Here is a 19,728-nt window from a genome sequence, read left to right as displayed (position 1 = left end):
GAAGTGATGAGGCCTGGTCTTGGTCTGGGAGTTAGCCTCTTTATGTGCCGACTTAGAGGTCTTTTTAGACTTGGAGCCCTTGTTGGATGATTTAGAGTCCTTAGAGGTCTTATCATGTGGCTTAGTTGTTTTGCTGACCTGGGACGAGAAAGGCAAGGCCAGGGGATCGGGCCCACCAGCTACCAACAGCAAATCCCCCTGACCGTCTCTCTCCATGGCAGGGAGATGGCCTGCCACACTGCTGTCTGCCATTGGAACAACTGTTATTTTCAAAATGGCGACTGTGCCAAATTTTCCCTTTCAAAATGGCCACCGGTGCTCTTTCTGGGTTTCTAGAGCTTCCTCAGACCAATGCAGCTGCGTGCGCCTTTAATTGCTGCCTGCAAGCCTGCAGGGCGTGAAAACAGTTCAAAGGGGCCATTGGCCTCCCCGCGGCATAGGAGTGAATTTCCTCGGAGCTGTGGAAGTTCCTGCAGTCTATACAGCCAGGAGAAACGCTGTCAATACCCTGCAGCCGCGCAAAGCACGCTGCGCAATCGGCTGTACACAGCAGTGGGGGATACTGTCCTGGGGATTGCAGCATGCGATATGAAGATTCAGGAGTGGCTTGTCAGTGCACGACTCCCGCCCCGAACCTGTGGCTCGAGGCTGGGTAGTATCACCTCAATGAGCCTCTCTCGGAGCACCCCAAGGCTCCTGCTGGCCAATTAGTTTGGCTCTGATGTCACCAACCCACTCTTTCTCCACAATTACTCACAGCCAATTTGAGATTCAATAAAGAGAAATTCGCTCAAATACTGGAAACACTGGATAACATGACTGTCCAGAGTGGACTGAGTTGGAAGCTGGGTTGAGTCACTCACAGGGACAAATTATATAGGTGGTTAATTAATTAGTAATCAGACTCAGTCCAATCAGAGAACAGACAGTGTTAACTCATACATGGATGCTATCTCTATCTCTATTGAAAAAAGTTAATTCAACAGAAAATATTGTTCCATTTTTATTGGGCTCCCTAAAAATGTTTTCAAAAGAATGATCATATTTTTGGATTGGTGCTATAAAAAAAACCTAAGATTTTTCTAATTAATCAGTGATGAGATTTATGGCTGGTGAGCCACTGACACACGGGTTTCAAATTTTTTTAGACTTGAGGACTTCAACTCCCAGAATTGCACAGCCAGGCATGCTCAGTTCCGATTTAAAGCAACAGCATTTGTTTTTCTCTTTTGCAAAAAAGTTTTCTTTCATTCTTTTTCTTCTCCCTCGCCCTTCTTCCTCCCTCTTTCCCCCCTCTCTCAAACAGACACACGCACACAGAGAAGTTGGATCCCTCTCTCACTCACTCACAAACACAGAAGTTGGATTGTATATATTTTCCAATGGCTTGAAAGCAGCTCCTCTGCCATACCACCACCCCATTCCCCTGCTGCCTTCTGATCCGAGCCTTTGATTGCAGGTGGAGCCACGTTGCCTTTTCAAACTTGTAATCAGTGAAGCTGGGCTTATATGGTTTAATCCAGGTGTGTGTGTGTGTGTGTGTGTGTGTGAAAAGGCAACGTAGCTCTGCATGTAATCAAACTACACTTGGGGAGGGATCAACACTTGAGGATGAAGTTTGAATTTCTCCCCCTCTCTCCGACCTACACATGTACCTTCTCCAGATGTTTCAGAGAGGATTTTGACTCTGCTCTTGCCTGCCATCATGAAAAGAAAAAAAATGTAAAAGGAAAAAGGCAAGAGCTGAGGTCAGGCTGAGCTAGTTGCTGCCAGATGACTCTGCTTAGTGATTAACTGTTTTAAAAAGCCTCTAAAAAAGCACCCTCTACAGGAGGAGGCAGGAGAACGACGTGCCTCATCTATGTCAGGGATTTTTCGACTTTTAACCCTTGCTTAACCCTGCTCAAGTGATCATAAAACACCAGACTAGATGAGTCGCGTTGTTCTCCTGCCTCCTCCTGTTGAGGGCACTTTTTAAGAGGATTTTTTTAAACAGTTAAGCACTAAGCAGAGTCATTCACTGTGACTCTGGCAGCAACTAGCTCAGTCTTTCCCTTTTACATTTTTTTTTCTTTTCAGGATGACAGTGGTGAGGCTCTGCGTCCCCTGACTGCACATTCCTGTAATTAATATGATCTGGTTGTCCCTGTTATAGTTTTCTTTTGTTTTCAAGTCAGCACAAGAGAAGGAATAAAACAAATACCTGAACCAAAATCTAGTAACTCCTTAATAATTTGTGCAGGCATTTGTTCATAATAGTCTGAAATCAGTACTACTATTTTAAAACATGAACCAGGAAGTAATTAACCATAAAAGCTGCCTCCTGCCAACCTCCATTTTATTAATTGTATATTCTCATTATAGGTAGAAAATCTAACCTAAGTTATCAAAAATAAAATCATTTTATTTTTGACATTACTGGTTAACATTAATTATCCAACTATAAAAGATTGTCTGTAACCTCCTCACTGGGCAAAAAATGTGTAGTTTTGTAGAGAGGTTGGTGTTCAAGTAAGAATTTTTTTCTATGTAGATGGAAAGAAAACAACTCTCTTGTTGTCGAAGAGTAGATTCAAGAGTAGACTCTTCCCGAAGATGGCTGCTGAATGGTAAAAGGTTTTTTTTCTCTCTTGCCAATGATCTGCCAATTTTACTGCCAAAGCTGGCTCTCTGGCAATGTTGCTCCATAGATTTGAATGGGAGCATTCAGGAATGACCTAAGACAGCTTTTGGACAGTTTTGGGCCCATCTGAAAGGGGAATCTTGAAGCTTCAACTTCCCTGTTGGAGCAGTCAGAAAGCCATTGGACATATATCTTCCTTTTGGAAGTTCATTTTTTAAAGCAACCCTGGGTTTTAACTTTTTAAATCTTCTAGTTTACTCTGGTTTTTATCTTCAAAATTTAACTGGTGAGTTGAATGTTGATTTATTTTATCTTTGCTGAACTCTAGCTATTCTTTTTCTCTTTATGTTGTTGTTTTAAATAACTTTTGCTTTTCAAGGAAACAGTGTATTTTTGCAAAGGAAAAGTTTTTATTTGATTTACATTAATACTGGACTCTCACTACAGGGATTTTTTAATTGCAAAATAATTAGAGCTCTTTTTTATTTTTATTTTAATCTTGGATCAAATATCTGGAAAACACTTTCTCTGCTTCTCTTTGCTTCAGCTTTCTTTTGTTTCCTGACTAAGCAGCACAGAGCAACAATGGATCAAATTAAAGACAAGCAAGAGTGGTTGAGATCTGCAAAAGGACTTTTCAGTAACATACAATTTTTAGTTGAAAGTTTTTCTAAAAAGTTAGATTAAATGATAATGACTGGAAAATATTCCGAATAAATTAGATACACAAAATGAATGTGATCTGAAAGTTACAGGCCCATTGGAAAGAGGTATAGAGAACTAACTGAGCTGATTGCACACATCTCTCTGAAATTCAAGCCGACACTCTTTTATAATAGCAGATGCCTGACTGAATGAAAAAGTAACAAACTGATTTTCTCCAAGACTGGAGGGGATTGGGGAATGGATTTATCACATTTAATCTGAAACCACTTTCATATAGACATTCTGGGGACTAAATTTACTATGTTTAATCAGACAATGATTAAGAGATGGTGTTAAGAAAGAAATGTGGATATTTGATCCAGGATGAATTACTCCTGGGACAATTTGGGATAAATAAGATGCCATGGTAAATTTTCTATGAATTGATCACAATAACAGTTTTGGAACTTTAACTTTGCTTTTTTTATTATTACTGTTTTTCTTATGACCTATTTTGTTATTAATATAGTATATAGATGATAGGTCATTAATTTGTAAGTAGATTTAGTAGTTTAATTTTTGGGGGGATGGTGGGCTATTTCGCAAGGGGTGAGAAACAAATATTGTAGTAATGTATTAAGCAGTATTCAACTGGGAAGGATAATATGCGTACCATCTTTTCATGAAAATAAGACAGGGTCTTATTTTCTTTTGACCCCCGAAATAAGTGTTTGGCCTTATTTTTGGGGAGGTTATTATATCCAATAATAAAGTATTTTTGTATCCGATTTTAAATCATTCTATTATTTTGGTATTGGTAACATTCTCTAATAATTTTCAATTCCATGTTTTGTTTTTAAATCTAACCACTGATAAAACAAGTCCCGTATCCTATTAAAATTGTTGACCTTCTTGTACTCTCATATGTCAACTTATTCATTTCAGCACATTCCATTATTCATATCATCAATCTAATATTTATGTATACAATTATTATAATTATTAAACATTCATTGAATATAACTATAATTACATCCTTTTTATTTGAAGCATGCTAAATTTAGAATAGATTTATATTATAGCATTTCATTACATCACCCTTAAATCGTGCATGGTATTACATCTTTATATTCTCAGTTTATATAAAATTTCATATTATCAATCTAGTGTATATAAGTGCATTATTATCATTGTTAATCATTTATTGGATTATATTATTACTTTGTCGTATACATAATACTCAAAATTTAACTCAGTTTAACTTAATTTTTATTGTAACATTTCATTTCATCATCCTGTATCCTTCCAGTACTGCCGTCCAATATCTCTTGCCATTTGTAAAATCTGTATTCTATTTATGTTCTTGATAAATCTCATGTGGACTTCTGGCAACTTGTTGTTCATTGCATATCTTTTAAGAACTGAAAACTCTCCATCTGTTCCTTCCATCAGCTTGCCTTTGGTTATCACTGGTGCTTCTGCCAAAATTACTTTCATTGTTTCTACCAGATTTTTTTCCCTTTTCTTCTTCCATGTCTTATTATTTTTGAGGTGCAGGAGGCGGCGAGCATAGTCACCTCATAGCTGCTGTGTTGCAATATTTTTGAGGAAGGCTTATTTTCAGAAGAGGGCTTATTTTAGCAGATGTGCTCAAAAGCCCGATTGGCTTTATTATCCAGGGAGGTTGGGTTCTTTATTTAATGTACACTTTTTTAATATCTTGTTTGCTCTGTGCTTTTTCTTTTTTTGTTTGTTTTAAATTTAATTTTTTGGAGTTTTGTATTTTGACTTTTTTCAAATAAAATAAAATAGTTATAAAAATGGATTCTAAAGATTATTCTGTCACTATTTGAAAAATCTTTACATTATAAAATGAGAAAATGTAGAAGTATTATTTAATAACATGTTAAAGGCTGATCTAATTAAAATAATTCTAGCTTAATGCTATATGTATCTCTTATTCCAGTTATAGCTTTAATTCATTTTAATCACTATTAGATGTTTATTTTTATTGTATAACATTGATATTGCTTTTGTTATGTATATTTTTGTATATTGTTATATATTTTTGTTATTTTGTTGGTATTTTTTTAATCTACCTATCGACTTGCCTGTCAGAAATAAACAGGTCAGTACTTTTATACTGTATCAGGCTTCCTTCATTTCAGTACTACAAAAATTAAGGAATAATAGTAATTCTATTTATTATTATTGAAATAAATCATTGAAATAAATGCAAGTAAGAAATCTCTGACAATCTAATGTCAGAGGTCATCAAAATCAACAATAGGTTCATATGTATTTTCTACTGAACTTTATTAAACTATTATAATTTCAATAAATAGCTTGTGGAAAATCAAAATGTAAATTAATTACCTTGTCCAACAGAAATTTAGTACTCCCAACTGAAGACAGTAAAATTGTATGTGAAGCAACAAGAACAAAGTTACTTGTGCGCACAGAATTAGGTCCACCTGGACTGGTCATAGCTATAAAAATAAAAAGACATGTAATGTTTCTTTAGCTAATGTTACTGGTTAATTGTACTTGTAAATTACGTATTTAATTGATTAAATTATCGAATATTTTCAAACATAGTTCTAAGAATAGAAAAATGATGTGGCAGGCTCTATCTCATTATATCCCCTTCTTTATTCTAAAATAGCAAGGAACCCCACCAACCTGGTATTTTATACATGAATATGTTTTGGGACATATCTATGTATGTATTTGTATGTGTATACACATATGCAATCTAACCACAAAGAGTGCCTTTTATTCAAAAATATTAATAACTGCATCAAATTGCAGATAGATAAAAAATTATCTAATATAATGGCCATGGATTCAAATAAATATATCTCTTGTTTGAAAATGCTATTGTAAGTAAAATATTTAAACAGGCTTTCTTCTTGTTTGTTCTATATTAACTATGATTCATTAATTACACAGCACCTAAAACTCCTAACAAAGAATGTGACTTTTTAATGTCATAACTTTCCCTGACACATCTGCGCACTCATTTTCCTACACTCCCATCTGTGAAACAGGAAGAATGATAAACAACCTTGATAATACTTAAATTTTATAAGATTATAATTTCTTTATTAATCAGAACTGGTATCAAATTGAATACCAAAACCTAAAGTTTTGCTTACCGGATGCAAGAAGATTAGGTTTCTATAGATATGCACATGTAAAAAAAAATTAATAGAAACAGATTATTCAAGAAATATTATAGACAATACATTTGATACTATATTAGAAATATCTTGATCAAAGTTAACTGTTTTCTTGGAAGTGGGGAAAAATAAATCAATATTAGTACTTACAGTACTAATAGATGTCAGTAATCTCTTTGGTGTAATAGCCTATAATAGAGAAGACATGTCATACCAACAACACTACAAATATTATAATTTATTTTAGTTTAATGTTAGGTTTAGGACTTAAGTCTGCTGCATCACAAAAATAAAAAAGGAAAAGTAATGAAAAACGTATCTAGTAGAAAAACAAAAGTCAAAACCAGAACAATAGATGTATTTCATTGTACAAATATTAAAGTATACAAATATTAAATGATGAAATAAAATCCAATTTTTCAAAAGTTGCAGTATCTTTTGACTAGAAAAAATAATACTTGGATAGCAGAATAGAGGAGAAATAACTGGTAAAAATCACAAAATACGAAGATCTGCCAATAGAAGTAGAATAACTGGGAAAATACTGTTTCTCTGAAAATAAAACCTATCCTGAAAATAAGACCTAGCATGTTTTAACATATGCACCTAATATAAGCCCTACCCCCCAAATAAGCCCCACTTAGGAACCCAGAGAGCTGGCTGCCTGCCCATTCCATCTGATGGCCATGAGGCGAGGTGGAGTGAAGCTGCACCACACGTCTCATACCGGCTAACCTCTGTGCCCCCGCAGCGAGGCCATCTACATCCTGACACCTGCCTCACAGCGGCAGCACTAGCAACCATGTTGTTGTGGTCTGTTGGCCATTGGTCCCTCCAGCAGCTGAATCAGAGGAGGGTGAGGCGTGGGAGTCAGGGCCAATGTCAAGGCAATGATAGCTCCAAGGGAGAAGAGGGAATGTAGCTGTCGGAGTTAATTGAATTGAATTTGAATTTATTAAATTTCTATGCCGCCCTATTCCCAGAAGGGACTCAGGGCGGCTCACAACCAAGTCAAGGGGAGGGGGGGTACAAATAGGGAAAAAAGAACATGGACAAAACAATACCACAATTTAAAACACTCAACAACCATACAATTCGAGTGGGGACAAGAACTCATTAGCCCCAGGCCTGTTGGAACAGCCAGGTTTTAAGGGCTTTGCGGAAAGCCTGGAGGGTGGTGAGGGTCCGAATCTCCACAGGGAGTTCGTTCCAAAGGGCCGGAGCAGCCATAGAGAAGGCCCTCCTCCGGGTGGTCGCCAATCGGCATTGGCCAGTGGATGGAATTTGAAGGAGGCCTAATCTGTGGGATCTAATCGGTCTGCTGGAGGTAATTGGTAGCAGGCGGTCTCTCAAGTACCCAGGTCCAATACCATAAACATAACATGTAAACATTCACAGTGCAGGGAGGAAAAAGTATGTGAGCCCCTAGCCTAATGACTTCTCCAAGAGCTAATTGGAGCCAGGAGTGAGCCAACCTTGACTCCAATCAGTGTGATGATGATATTGGATGTGTTGCTGACAGCTGTCCTGCCCTTTAAAAACAAACACCTGTTGGACTTCTGGGGGCGGAGGACTTCTGGGGGCAGAGCCTGTCGCCGAAGGAGCTCAACGGAGCTCCTCTCAGAGTTCTGGTCTGTATATCTAATTAAGATCAATAGATATCACCCCTTTTTGGCAGAAAGGGGCAGGCAGAAGCTCAGGTGCTAGGATTTATTCGTAGTTCACAGCCCCTTTTCTTTTTTTTTGGGCTGCGGAGAAAAGATCCAGCGTAACTGAGCTCTTATCTCCAGCCAGTTCTTCTCAGCTGCTTTTTTTTTGCAGCCCTAGACAGGCGATCCCCCCCCTCAGGACAATGATAAACTGCTTAAAGCAACTTAAGACTAACACGAGCGGGTTTTACTCCTGAGATGTTCCTTTTTTTATAACTATCTAAACACCAGCCTCGTTTTCCTTTGAAGCTTCTTTGTTCAATCGTGCTACAAAATGGCGTTTTTACTGTGTTGGTGATTGATGACGTAATTAACCGGCTCTATCTCCCCGGAGACTGCTCCTCATTAACAAGCAAAATCTACAAATAACTTATTGAGAACTGAGCAGGTGAAGATACTGTTTATCTGTTTATTCTCAGCTTTTATCTATAATGCCTCCCAGGTCTAAGCAGGCAAAACGCTCCCCCCCACATGTGCTTAAAGAACTTGTTAGAAAATCGCTGCCCTTGCCTCCTACACCCCCTACTGGAGATTCCTTAACACAGGAGCTTCTTTTTCAAATACTCAATGATTTTAAACAAGAAATCAAAGAATTTGTGCTGGATTTATGCGACAAAATACAGACCAAGATTGCCCAAATAAAGATGGATATGTTTGAAGCTATGTCTACTTTGACAGATTATATCGAAGAAATGGAGACTAAACTGGAAACTTTGGAGGAGGCTAATTCTAATTTGACTTCCAACATTCAAGCATTACAACAAGAGATTAGAGATACTCAAACACAACTTATAATGATAAATTATAACAGAAAGGCGTTTGCAATAAGAGTCAGAGGACTGCCCGAAAAGAAAGGGGAGAACTTGAAACAGACGTTTGTAGAGGCTTTCAGTCAAGCGGTGGGAAGTCCGGGATTCAATTTTGATTGGAATATTCGAAAAATCTATCGCCAGAATTCGTGTGTAGCAGAACAGCGACAGCTTCCAAGAGACATAATTATATACTTTTTCACAAGAGAATCCAGAAATGCGATCATCCAAAAGTTTTACAACAACAGGCTGTGAATCGATGGGCAGGATTTGTTTGTCTTTAAAGAAATACCACTCCAGATGCTGCAAGCAAGGAGAGACTATACTTTTTTAACCCAAGAGCTTAGAAATCATCAAATACAGTATAAATGGGAAGCTCCAGTTGGAATCACAGTTACATTCGAGAATCAAAGATTTTGTCTCAATTCTGTTTTGGAAGCTCGGGACTTTTATTATAAAACTCTGAAGGCGGGGCTTCCTGACTCATTCGGAAATGCGGAAAGACAAGGTGAAGGAAAGACAAGCAGCAATTCACTTGGTTACAAGACGGAGGGAGTTGTTCTCCCCCTACCGGAGAGGCAGAAGAGCGGAAACTGAGGATTTAGCCATATCTTCAAAGCAGCGGGACACGTGGTTATAAGGCAGAGGGTTGCCTTCTCTTTCCGGAAGGGCAGAAGAGTAAAGAATAAAGATCCAGCGATGTCTTTAAAATACTTTTTAAACTCTTGGATTGATTAAAATTTTAGGATTCCTGTTTGGTATGAAATGGTAAAGCTGTGTACCGATGAGGAACGGAAAGAAGCATCGCTTATTTTGGACAGATATTGTATGGGATCTTTATAAGACTTATTTGAATTTTAATCCAAACTGCGCATGAATTGTTTTCTGGTGTGAGGAAAGCGGAGACCAAGATTTATTTGAATTGCGGTTTGGGATGAATGGAGTCAGGAGGAGTGGGGCAGAAGGGAAGGTGGAGCGGGATATCGATGAAGGGATCTTGGGACTGAATGAAGTGGTATGGATTTTGGGCACACATTTTACGGATTTACATGCTTGAAGTATAACATAAAAAGCTCAGGATTTTAAAGTGAAGAGCGAGATCCTAATCTTATGGAATTTGGGCTTGGGAGGAATGGAGATGAGAAACGAGGGGTAGGAAGAAGAGTAGCGAAAGTATGATTAGACTGCTCTGTATTTGAAGGTAAATTGATTTTTGTATAAACTATTATTTGAATATAAGGTTAAGAAAGGCTATTTGGAGAGTCTACAGGAAGATGGGGGTAAATACCAAAGAAGCAAGGGACGAAGACAAAATATAAATGGAATGATCTATACTGTTTAAATTTTAAGAATGATGGGAGGCTGAGCATAATGCAAAAGATTTTTATTTTTTTTCTTTTCTTTTTCTTTTTCGGAGTGTTCTTTTTATTTTACTTTCATTATTATTGTTAATCTATTTGATTATAAGATATTCTAGAAGGTGAATGGTACTGAACTGTGCCGGGTGTGGGACCTGGGAAGTCGGAGGGGATTAGGGAGGGGGGTTCATTGGGGGTGGGTGGGTGGGTGGAGATATAGTCTCAATATATAGAATAAGAAGAATACACTTGTATACTGTTGTTCCTTATCTTTTCTTTTTATTTTTCTCTTTTTTTTCTTTTTCTTTTTCTTTTTTTCCTTCTCTTTTCTTTTTAGCGCAATTTTTAGTAACTGAATAGATTAATGAATAGAGAAATGCACCAGTGAGAAGTAGAGGAAAAGAAGAGGGAGAAGTAAGGAGGGAGGAAGAGGGGAATGTAAGGAGGATGAGAGGGGAAAGAGGGTGAGGAAGGCGAGAAAGGAAGATAGGAGGGGAAAGGGAAGTAGGAGGGGTGATTGTTGGAGGGAGAAAGGAAAGTTGGAGGGGGAGAAGAAGGGGTGTATGAAAGCGACAGGTTGGGTTTATGATGAGTTGTGTTTAGGTTGGGGTTTTTTTATTATATTATTATTATTGCAAATATTCAGTATATAAGTGAATGTACAAAATTGAAAATGAATAAAACATTTGAAACCCCCCCCCCCCAAAAAAAACACACCTGTTTTGGGTTTACTGGTTTCAAAAAGCACTGTCTGATGTGAGCTATGCCTCGCAGAAGAAATCTCAGAAGACCTACGATCAAGAATTGTTGACTTGCATGAAGCTGGAAAGGGTTACAAAAGTATCTCCAAAAGCCTTGATGTCCACGTGTCCATGGTAAGACAGACTGTCTACAAATGGAGAAAGTTTAGCACTATTGCTACTCTCCCTAGGCGTGGTCATCCTGTAAAAATGACTGCAAGAGCACAGCGCAGAATGCTTCATGAGGTAAAGAAGAATCCTAGAGTGTCAGCTAAAGACCAATAGAAATCTCTGGCACATGCTAACATTTTTGTTGACACATCTACAATAAGGAAAACATTAAACAAGAATGGAGTACATGGGAGGACACCACAGAGGAAGCCATCTGTCCGCCAACTGAAGCTCCGCAGAGGATGGGTGATGCAACAGGATGATGACCCAAAGCATACAAATAATTCAACACAAAAATGGGTTCAACAGCACATAATATGCCTTATGGAGTGGCCCAGTCAGAGTCCTGACCTCAACTCGATTGAAATGCTGTGGCATGACCTTAAGAGACGATTCCCACCAGACATCCCAAGAATATTGCTACACTGAAACAGTTTTGTGAAGAGGAGTGGTCCAAAATTACTCCAGATCGTTGTGCAGGTCTGATCTGCAACTACAGGAAACGTTTGGTTGAGGTTATTGGTGCTAAAGGAGGGTCAACCAGTTATTAAGTCCAATGGTTCACGTACTTTTTCCTCCCTGCACTGTGAATGTTTACATGTTATGTTCAATTTTGAGATTGTGTTTTTCTATTGTTGTGATTTAGACGAAGTTCAGAGCATATTTTATGACCAATTCATGCAAAACTCCACGTAATCCCAAGGGGTTCACAACTGTATACTGTTAAACACATGATTTAACAGTAATGGCCTAGGATTGAAATTATTGGAATGGAACCAAATGATTATTCAAAAGAAAAATCCCTCTTTTTAAATGTAATTTAAATACTATCTTAACATTCCAAATCAATTCCAAGCAAGGTATTTTCTTTTTATAAAATTAGAATGTTCAGGTCCAATAAATTCAAATTTTTCAAATGTTGAGAGAATTGATAAAGGGGAATATTTGTAGTTCAGGGTTGAAATAAGAGATCCTTGGTGCAGTATTGATGTTACCTCGTATGGCTAATGTAACGTCTGCAAGAAAACAAGCAAGCTCAGAGAGCATCAAATACCCCTCATTAAGGGAATCATTTAGGTATTGGTCCAAGGGCTCCAATCATAATTAGTATAATTGTGGATTTCTTTTTCCATAAATGTTCAACTCAGATCTTCAAGTGCTAGTATTTCCAATTTTTTCCACACTGTTTTCCTGCAATTCTAGTTTTTATTAAAACTTCGTCATATAATCAACCAGATGTTCAAATTAGATTTGGCATTTTTATCCATCTATCAAGTCCTTCCCAAGGATCTCAGATATGCAATTTTTTATTATTTTTCCCTTCTACAACACCTTACAGTCATCATATCAACATTATGTCATCATACCTGTACATGTAAATATTATTTCACTTCTGTTTATAAACCTTTATACAGAGTTCTCTCTCTCTCTCTGTGTGTGTGTGTGTGTGTATGTATACACAAACACACACACACCATCATGAAAAGAAAAAAAATGTAAAAGGAAAAAGAGCTGAGGTCAGGCTGAGCTAGTTGCTGCCAGAGTCACCATGGATGACTCTGCTTAGTGCTTAACTGTTTTAAAAAGCCTCTAAAAAAGTGCCCTCTACTGGAGGAGGTAGGAGAACGATGTGCCTCATCTAGTCTGACTTTAGGCATTTTATGATCAGAGTTAAGCAAGGGTTAAAAGCATGAAAATTCCTGACGTAGGTGAGGCACGTCATTCTCCTGCCTCCTCCTGTATAGGGCGCTTTTTTAGAGGCTTTTTTAAACAGTTAAGCAGTCATCCACGGTGAGGCAGCAACTAGCTCATCCTGACCTCAGCTCTTGCCTTTTTTCTTTTACATTTATTTTTCTTTTCATGATGACAGGCAAGAGCAGAGTTGAAATCCTCTGAAACAGCTGGAAAAGACCATTGGCTTACCTGAACGGTCGTTCTCGGGGCACTGCGAAGAGAGCCCAAATGCTGGGTTAACACAGCCTATCTGCCCTTGGACTGAGTGATGTTTTTCTTGACCACGCCTCCCTTTGCCTGCACATGCTCAATTCGAAAACGAAGGAACCGTCCTGTAATCAATTACAGTCAATACAGCCACATCGTTCAAAATACAAACACCCGGGTGGGTTTGGGCTCTCTTCGCAGTGCCCCGAGAACGACCGTTCAGGTAAGCCAACGGTCTTTCTCCAGTGCACTGCTCAGAGAGCCCAAATGCTGGGACATGCCCAAGCTATTGAGTCCCAGGGTGGGGAAGCGCCGAAGCCTCTGGCATTTCAGCCACTCTTTGGTATTAACTCTTCTGCCAAAGGAGGCTTCGGCTGAGGCAAAGGTGTCAATCTTATAGTTTCTAATAAGGCCGTGGGGGAAGCCCAGGTGGCCGCTCTACAAATGTCTAGGATAGAGGCCTGGGTTGCCCAGGCTGCAGACGTTGCAGCGCTCCTGGTGGAGTGAGCGGTGATTCGTCTCGGAGCCGTCTTGCCCTGGTGCTCATATGCCAGTTTGATGCAAGCACGTAGCCAACGTCCCACAGTGTGAGAGGAGACCTTGCGGCCCAGGGACGCAGGGAGGAAGGAGACAAAGAAGCCTCTGACCGGCGGTAGTCCTTTGTTCTCTTTACATACGTGCGCACGGCCCGTCTCACGTCCAGCTTGTGCCACTCACGCTCCTTAGGGTGAGAAGGATGGGGACAGAAGTTGGGCAAAATAAGTTCTTGAGTCCTGTGAAACAGGGAGTTAATTTTCGGAGCAAATGACGGATCAAGTCTCAATATTACTCTGTCCGGGTGAACTACGCACAAATCCTCCCTGACAGAGAGCGCAGCAAGCTCGGCTACCCTGCGAGCGGATGTAATGGCCACCAGGAAAGCGGTCTTGATGGTGAGGTAACGCAGACTGGTCTTTTTCAAAGGCTCAAATGGGGCTTTGGTCAGGGCCTTAAGCACAAATGGAAGATCCCATGACGGATACCGGTGAACAGTTGGAGGGCTGATGTTCGCTACTCCCTTGAGAAAGCTCTTGATCTGGGGGAGCTGACTCAGCGAGCGAGAGGAGCCCTTTGCCAGGATGGTAGACAACGCTGCAACCTGGCGTCTGAGGGTGCTGACTGCAAGGCCCTTATCCAGACCCTCTTGCAAAAAGTCTAGGGTCTGGGGGATCGAGGCTGAGGAGGCCTCTATGTTCCTAGTCTTGCACCACCGTGAGAAAGGCGGCCCAGGTGGCATCGTAGATTCTAGTCGTAGAGGGCTTCCTGGACGCTTGGATTGATCGAATGACCTGGTCAGGGAATTTTTGCTTTCTCAGGAGCTCCCCTTCAAGTGCCAAACGGCTAGCTGCAGCCACTGGGGCTCCGGATGGGTGATGGCCCCCTGGCTGAGGGCAATCTTGTCCCGGGGGATTCTCCAAGGTCTTTGAACTGAGAGGCTGACCAGGTCTGCGTACCAGGGCCTTCTGGGCCACAAGGGAACCACCAGAATGAGGTCTGCCTTTTCGGTCAGGAGCTTGTTCACCACTTGAGGGATGAGCGGAAGTGGAGGGAAGGCATACAGAAGTCCCTGAGGCCACGCTGACCTCAGAGCATTTGTTCCCTCCGCCTGGGGCGAGTGGTAGCGACTGAAGAAGCGTGGGAGCTGTGTGTTGTTGTGTGTGGCAAATAGGTCTACCTGTGGCTTGCCGAACCTCCTCACGATCTGCTGGAACAGGTCCGGGTGCAGGCGCCACTCCGAGTGGTCGATGCGTTGGCGGCTCAGCCAGTCTGCTTCCCGGTTGCTTACGCCGGAGATGTGATCTGCACTGAGAGAAGCCAGATGACGTTCCGCCCACCTGCCCAGCGCTTCTGCCTCGAGCATGAGGGCCTTTGATCGAGTGCCCCCTTGCCGGTTTATGTGCGCTTTTGTCGCCACATTGTCTGTCATCAACAGTACATGAGCCCCTCTTACTAGAGATGCGAACTTTCTCAGCGCTAGGCGAGCTGCCCTCAGTTCCAGCCAATTGATGCTGTGGGCGGCCTCCCTCTGAGTCCATCGGCCTTGGGCTAGGTGGCCCTGACAGTGGGCGCCCCACCCCAGGAGGCTGGCATCCGTGGTGACAACTAGTCTCTCCGGCTCCTTGAACAGGCAGCCCTTCCTGACTGCCTTGGACCTCCACCATGCCAGAGACCGGATCACCTTTCGTGGGAGCCGAACCCGCCTGAGTGAGTTGCTGTTCCTGGCCCTCTGCACTGGCAGCAGAAACCACTGCAGCTCCCTGGCGTGAAGGCGAGCCCAGGGAACCACCCCCAGGCACGAGATCATTATCCCTAGGAGCTGGGACAGCTGAATGATGGGTACCGACCTGGCAAGGCTGCAGTGCTTCACTCTGCGTCTCAGGTTCGACAGCCGGTCTGGCGAAAGAAATACCTGGCAGGAGGTGGAGTTGATGACCGCACCCAGGTGCTGTATACAGGTGGATGGTCGGAACTGGCTCTTCTCCATGTTGACAGAGAAGCCATGGTACTGCAGGGTCTGCACAGTTAGAGAAACATCGCGGTGTGCCTGCTTGGTGGTGAGAGAGTGAATGATTATGTCGTCTAAATAACATTCCAGACGAACCGGATGGTTGCGGAGATGAGCCGCTAGCACTGCCAGAATTTTGGTGAATGTTCTGGGCGCAGATGATAGCCCGAAGGGAAGAGCCCTGTACTGGAAATGCTTCCCTTCCGCGTAGAACCTCAGGAACCGCCTGTGGGCCACATGGATGGGGACATGCAGGTAGGCTTCTTTGAAATCTATTGATGTCAATAGGTCCCCCTCCCTCACACAGCTCAGGATGGAGTGGAGTGACTGCATCTTGAACCTCTTGTAAGCCAGATGCTGATTTAGGCTCTTGAGGTCCAAGATGGCCCTCCACCCCCCTGAACTTTTGGGCACTAGGAAGAGGATCGAATAGAAGCCCCTCCCCTGCTGATCCCTGGGGACTGGCTCTATCGCCTCTATCTCTAGGAGATGGCAGATTTCTGCCCTCATGCATTCCCTCTTTTCTGGGTTCCTGGGGGTAGGACAGCGGATAAACTTTCTTTGGGGAAAGGATAGGAAGTCCAGGAGAAGGCCCTTGCGAATGGTGTTGAGGACCCACTTGTCCGATGTTATCTCCTCCCACCTGTCGCCATACGGCCGTAGCCGACCCCCGATGGGGGGATCCCTGTGACCGTCACTTTCCCTTACGAAAGGGCCGGGATCCACCACTATTGTTTCCTCCTCCTCGGAATGGTCTCCGAAGGAAGACTGGGATTGGTTGGCACGAGCCCCGAAGGATCTGTCTTGGTGCCTATCCCCCCCCTGCCTGAAAGGGCCTCTGATAGGAGGAAGGGTGAGAAGATTGCCCTGTTTCCTGGCTCCTGTAGGGTCTCTTACGAAAGGACCCCGCCCCTTTCCGGTCACCCCTTTTAAAGGTTGCCGGAAGGATCTTGCGTTTGTCCTTGGTTTCGGTGACAAACTTGTCCAGGGCCTCTCCAAACAGAAAGCCTCCTTTAAATGGGGCCGATGCCAGCTTTCATTTAGCCTTCATTTCGGCCTGCCAGTGCCTGAGCCATAGGAGGCGGCGGGAGGTGATATTGGAAGCTAGAGCTCTGGAAGAGAATTTTGCTGCTGTCAAGGTGGCATCCGCCGAATACTCGACAGCGGTAATAATCTTGGTTAGCTCATGGCGCCACCTAGATTTCCTGGGCGGGGGTCTGGACCTGAGTTGGCGCAGCCAGAATAGGGTGGCCCTAATAAAAAAGGAGGCAGAGGTGGATGCCTTGATGGCCCAGGCAGACGCCATGTGTGTTTTCTGACATGCCTTTTCTGACCTCTTATCTTCTGCCTTAAGTCCCTCTAGGAGCTCAGCTGGCAGGTTGGAATTGGAAGTCAGAGACACGACTGGGGCATCTACTTCTGGGAATTTGAGGATTTCCTCCATTTTATCTTCTACTGCATATAGAGTTCTATCCCCCCCACTGGGGTTGGTCAGGGTGCCTGGCTGTAGCCACTGGCGCTGTACCGCGTCCATAAATAGGTCTGGCACAGGAATAACCTCGGGAGTTTCTACTGTCTCTTTGAACAACCCATGCTTAAGATCCTTGGAGGTGGAAGCCTGAGAGGCCTCAGGTCTGGAAGTGGGGCCTAACTCTGTGGCCGTCATGGCTTTGTGCAAGATAGACTTGAATAATGACGGTTGAAACAGGCCAGAGAATTTTGGCTTGTCGGGGGTGGGGTTTTCGTCTTCGGAAAGGGCGAAAATCTCCCCTTCTTCCTGCTCAGAACTTGATAACCCAGAGTGAGAGGGGCTTGAAGATGGGGAGGAGGATACAGGCTCCTTAGAGGTGGAGGCCCTAGGTTTGCGTTTCTCCTTTGGGGCCTTGCCCTTGCGAGAGCCCTTGCGCTTAATGCCTTCAGCTATCCCTTGGGAGATGGCTAAGGCAATTACCTCCCTCATTTCATCCGAGAGAGCAGGACTTTTCCCCCTTTTTTTCTTTTGCTTACTGGGCCTGCGCTGGCTAGGCCTGCCTGAGCTGGATCCACCCTTCCCAAAGGGGGAATTCTGGACAGAATCTCGTTCCTCTCCGATGGAGGAGCTAGGGGATTCGGGGTACCCCCAAGATGCTTCAGGAGATGGATCCCTGGATGCATAGTTATCCCCAGACAAGAATTCACTGTCCCCGGGGGATTGGGCCTCACGGTCAGGGGAAGCTGACTCCCTGCTGCGACGGTCTGGGCTAGGTTCTGGCTGAAGGGGCCTTGAAACCTCCCTGGGATCCACTGTGGCTCTTGGAGAAGACCTTTCAAGTGAGCCTTTGTGCCCTTTGCCTTTATTTACAGAGGGATCCAGCTTGCAGCGCTTGCTGGAGGGCCCCACCTGATCCCCTAAGGCCTCCCTGCATTCCTCTGCCATTTCAGGTCCCCACGAGGCCTGGAAGATAGCTGGAGTTGGGATGGGCACGCGCTGGCCTTTGCAGTCCAAAAGCGCTGGCAGAATCTCCAGGAGGGAAGGGCCGCCTTGGGGTCGGATTTCCTTCCTCCCACCGCCCTCGGTTCCCCGAGACTTAGCTTATTTTCCGGAGGGAGAGACTAGCTGGCTTCCCAGACTAGCCCCCAGCCTCCCCGCGGCCTTCTGCAGTCGTTGAGGGCTCCGTTGACTGGCTGGGCTCTTCTTGCTGCCTTGTTCCTCTCGCACGCTCTGAGCTCTGCCGCTCTGCCCAGTGAGTCGGAGCGATCCAAAATGGCGGGGGGTGCGCACGCAGCCGCTTCCCGCTCTTTCCAGCCCTGAAGGTGTGCGAAGGCTCCAGCCGTCGCTGCTGTTGCCGGGCAAAATGGAGCAGGCGAGGGAATCCTAGCAATCCGGCTCACCTGCTTTAGAGCCTTCTCAGAGCCTTGCTGGACTTTTCCTCCCCCTGGGACGCCCCTGTTCCAACAGGGAACTTGGTTTATCCCACTAATTGCTCCCTTGCTAGCCAGCCCCCGCTGTGCAAGCCTTTTCAACCCCCTGCAGTGCTTGCAATTAGCAACAGCAGGGAAAACCCGGCAGCCCTTCTCTTAAAGCGACGGAAACCTCACTGGAGGCAAATAGACAGACCTGATGTAGAAGCGTGATTTCCTCTATCTGAGAATTTAAACGTGGTCCAAATTGGGAAACTTTTTCCAGCCTTTCTGCTCTTAGACTGGAGCTCTCCCAAAACAGCCCTAACTCGGGCGGACTGAGTTTTCGAATTGAGCATGTGCAGGCAAAGGGAGGCGTGGTCAAGAAAAACATCACTCAGTCCAAGGGCAGATAGGCTGTGTTAACCCAGCATTTGGGCTCTCTGAGCAGTGCACTGGAGAAAGGTACGTGTGGGTCGTAGGGAGGGGGAGGAATTCAAACTTCATCCTCCTGGTGCGGGGCTTTGGGTAAAGGCTGGAGGGAAGTGCTCTCCCTCCCCAAATGTAGTTTGATTGCAGGCAGAGGCGCGTTGTCTTTTCAAACCTGTAATCAGTGAAACTGGGCTGGATCCTTCCGGGGATGGGGGAAAGTGTGTGTGCTCCAGTATGGCTCTTTGACTGGCTTCCTGCCTCCTCCTGTGGTCTCCCTGACTCCCTCCAATCCAACTTTGTGTGTGCGTGTGTGTGCTTGTTTGAGAGAGAGTTTGTTTGAGTGAAAGAAGGAAAGGGGTAGGAGAGATAGTCCAATCCAACTTCTGTGTGTGTGTGTGTGTGTGTGTGTGTGTCTGTCTGTCTGTTTGAGAGGGGGAGGGAGGGAGGGAGGAAGGAGGGGAAGGAAGAAGAAAAAGAAAGAAGGAAACTTCTTTCGCAAAGGAGAAAAACAAAGGCCAAAGTTTTTGGCCCACGCTATCTATCATGCAACCTTTAACTTTTTCTTCTTCTAATGTTACTTCTAATAAATATTTGTAAATTTTCATTATGAATTTATTTTCCGGGCCAATTTATCTATTTGTTGTAATTCTGTGCATATTGCATATTCTTTTACATTTTTTTTTGTATCTCGAT

The 19,728-nt window shown here is 43.3% G+C and overlaps 1 protein-coding gene across 2 annotated transcripts in view; it reads right to left on the bottom strand.

Annotated features, from left to right (window-relative positions):
• ANLN (anillin actin binding protein) overlaps positions 1-19,728 on the bottom strand; it is an 87,806-nt gene that overhangs the window by 20,221 nt on the left and 47,857 nt on the right. Inside the window, exons 18-20 of one of the 2 annotated variants that reach the window (XM_032234606.1) lie at positions 6,601-6,639; positions 6,427-6,448; positions 5,645-5,757 (exon numbers count right to left, since the gene is read on the bottom strand). In XM_032234606.1, coding sequence (XP_032090497.1) covers positions 5,645-5,757; positions 6,427-6,448; positions 6,601-6,639 — 174 coding nt within the window. The remainder of the gene's footprint in view (positions 1-5,644; positions 5,758-6,426; positions 6,449-6,600; positions 6,640-19,728) is intronic. The other variant, XM_032234607.1, reaches the window with a different exon arrangement.

This window comes from Thamnophis elegans, chromosome Z, assembly GCF_009769535.1.
Source record: "Thamnophis elegans isolate rThaEle1 chromosome Z, rThaEle1.pri, whole genome shotgun sequence".
Classification (NCBI taxonomy): Eukaryota; Metazoa; Chordata; class Lepidosauria; order Squamata; family Colubridae; genus Thamnophis; species Thamnophis elegans.
This window is presented reverse-complemented; position numbering and strand designations above follow the sequence as displayed.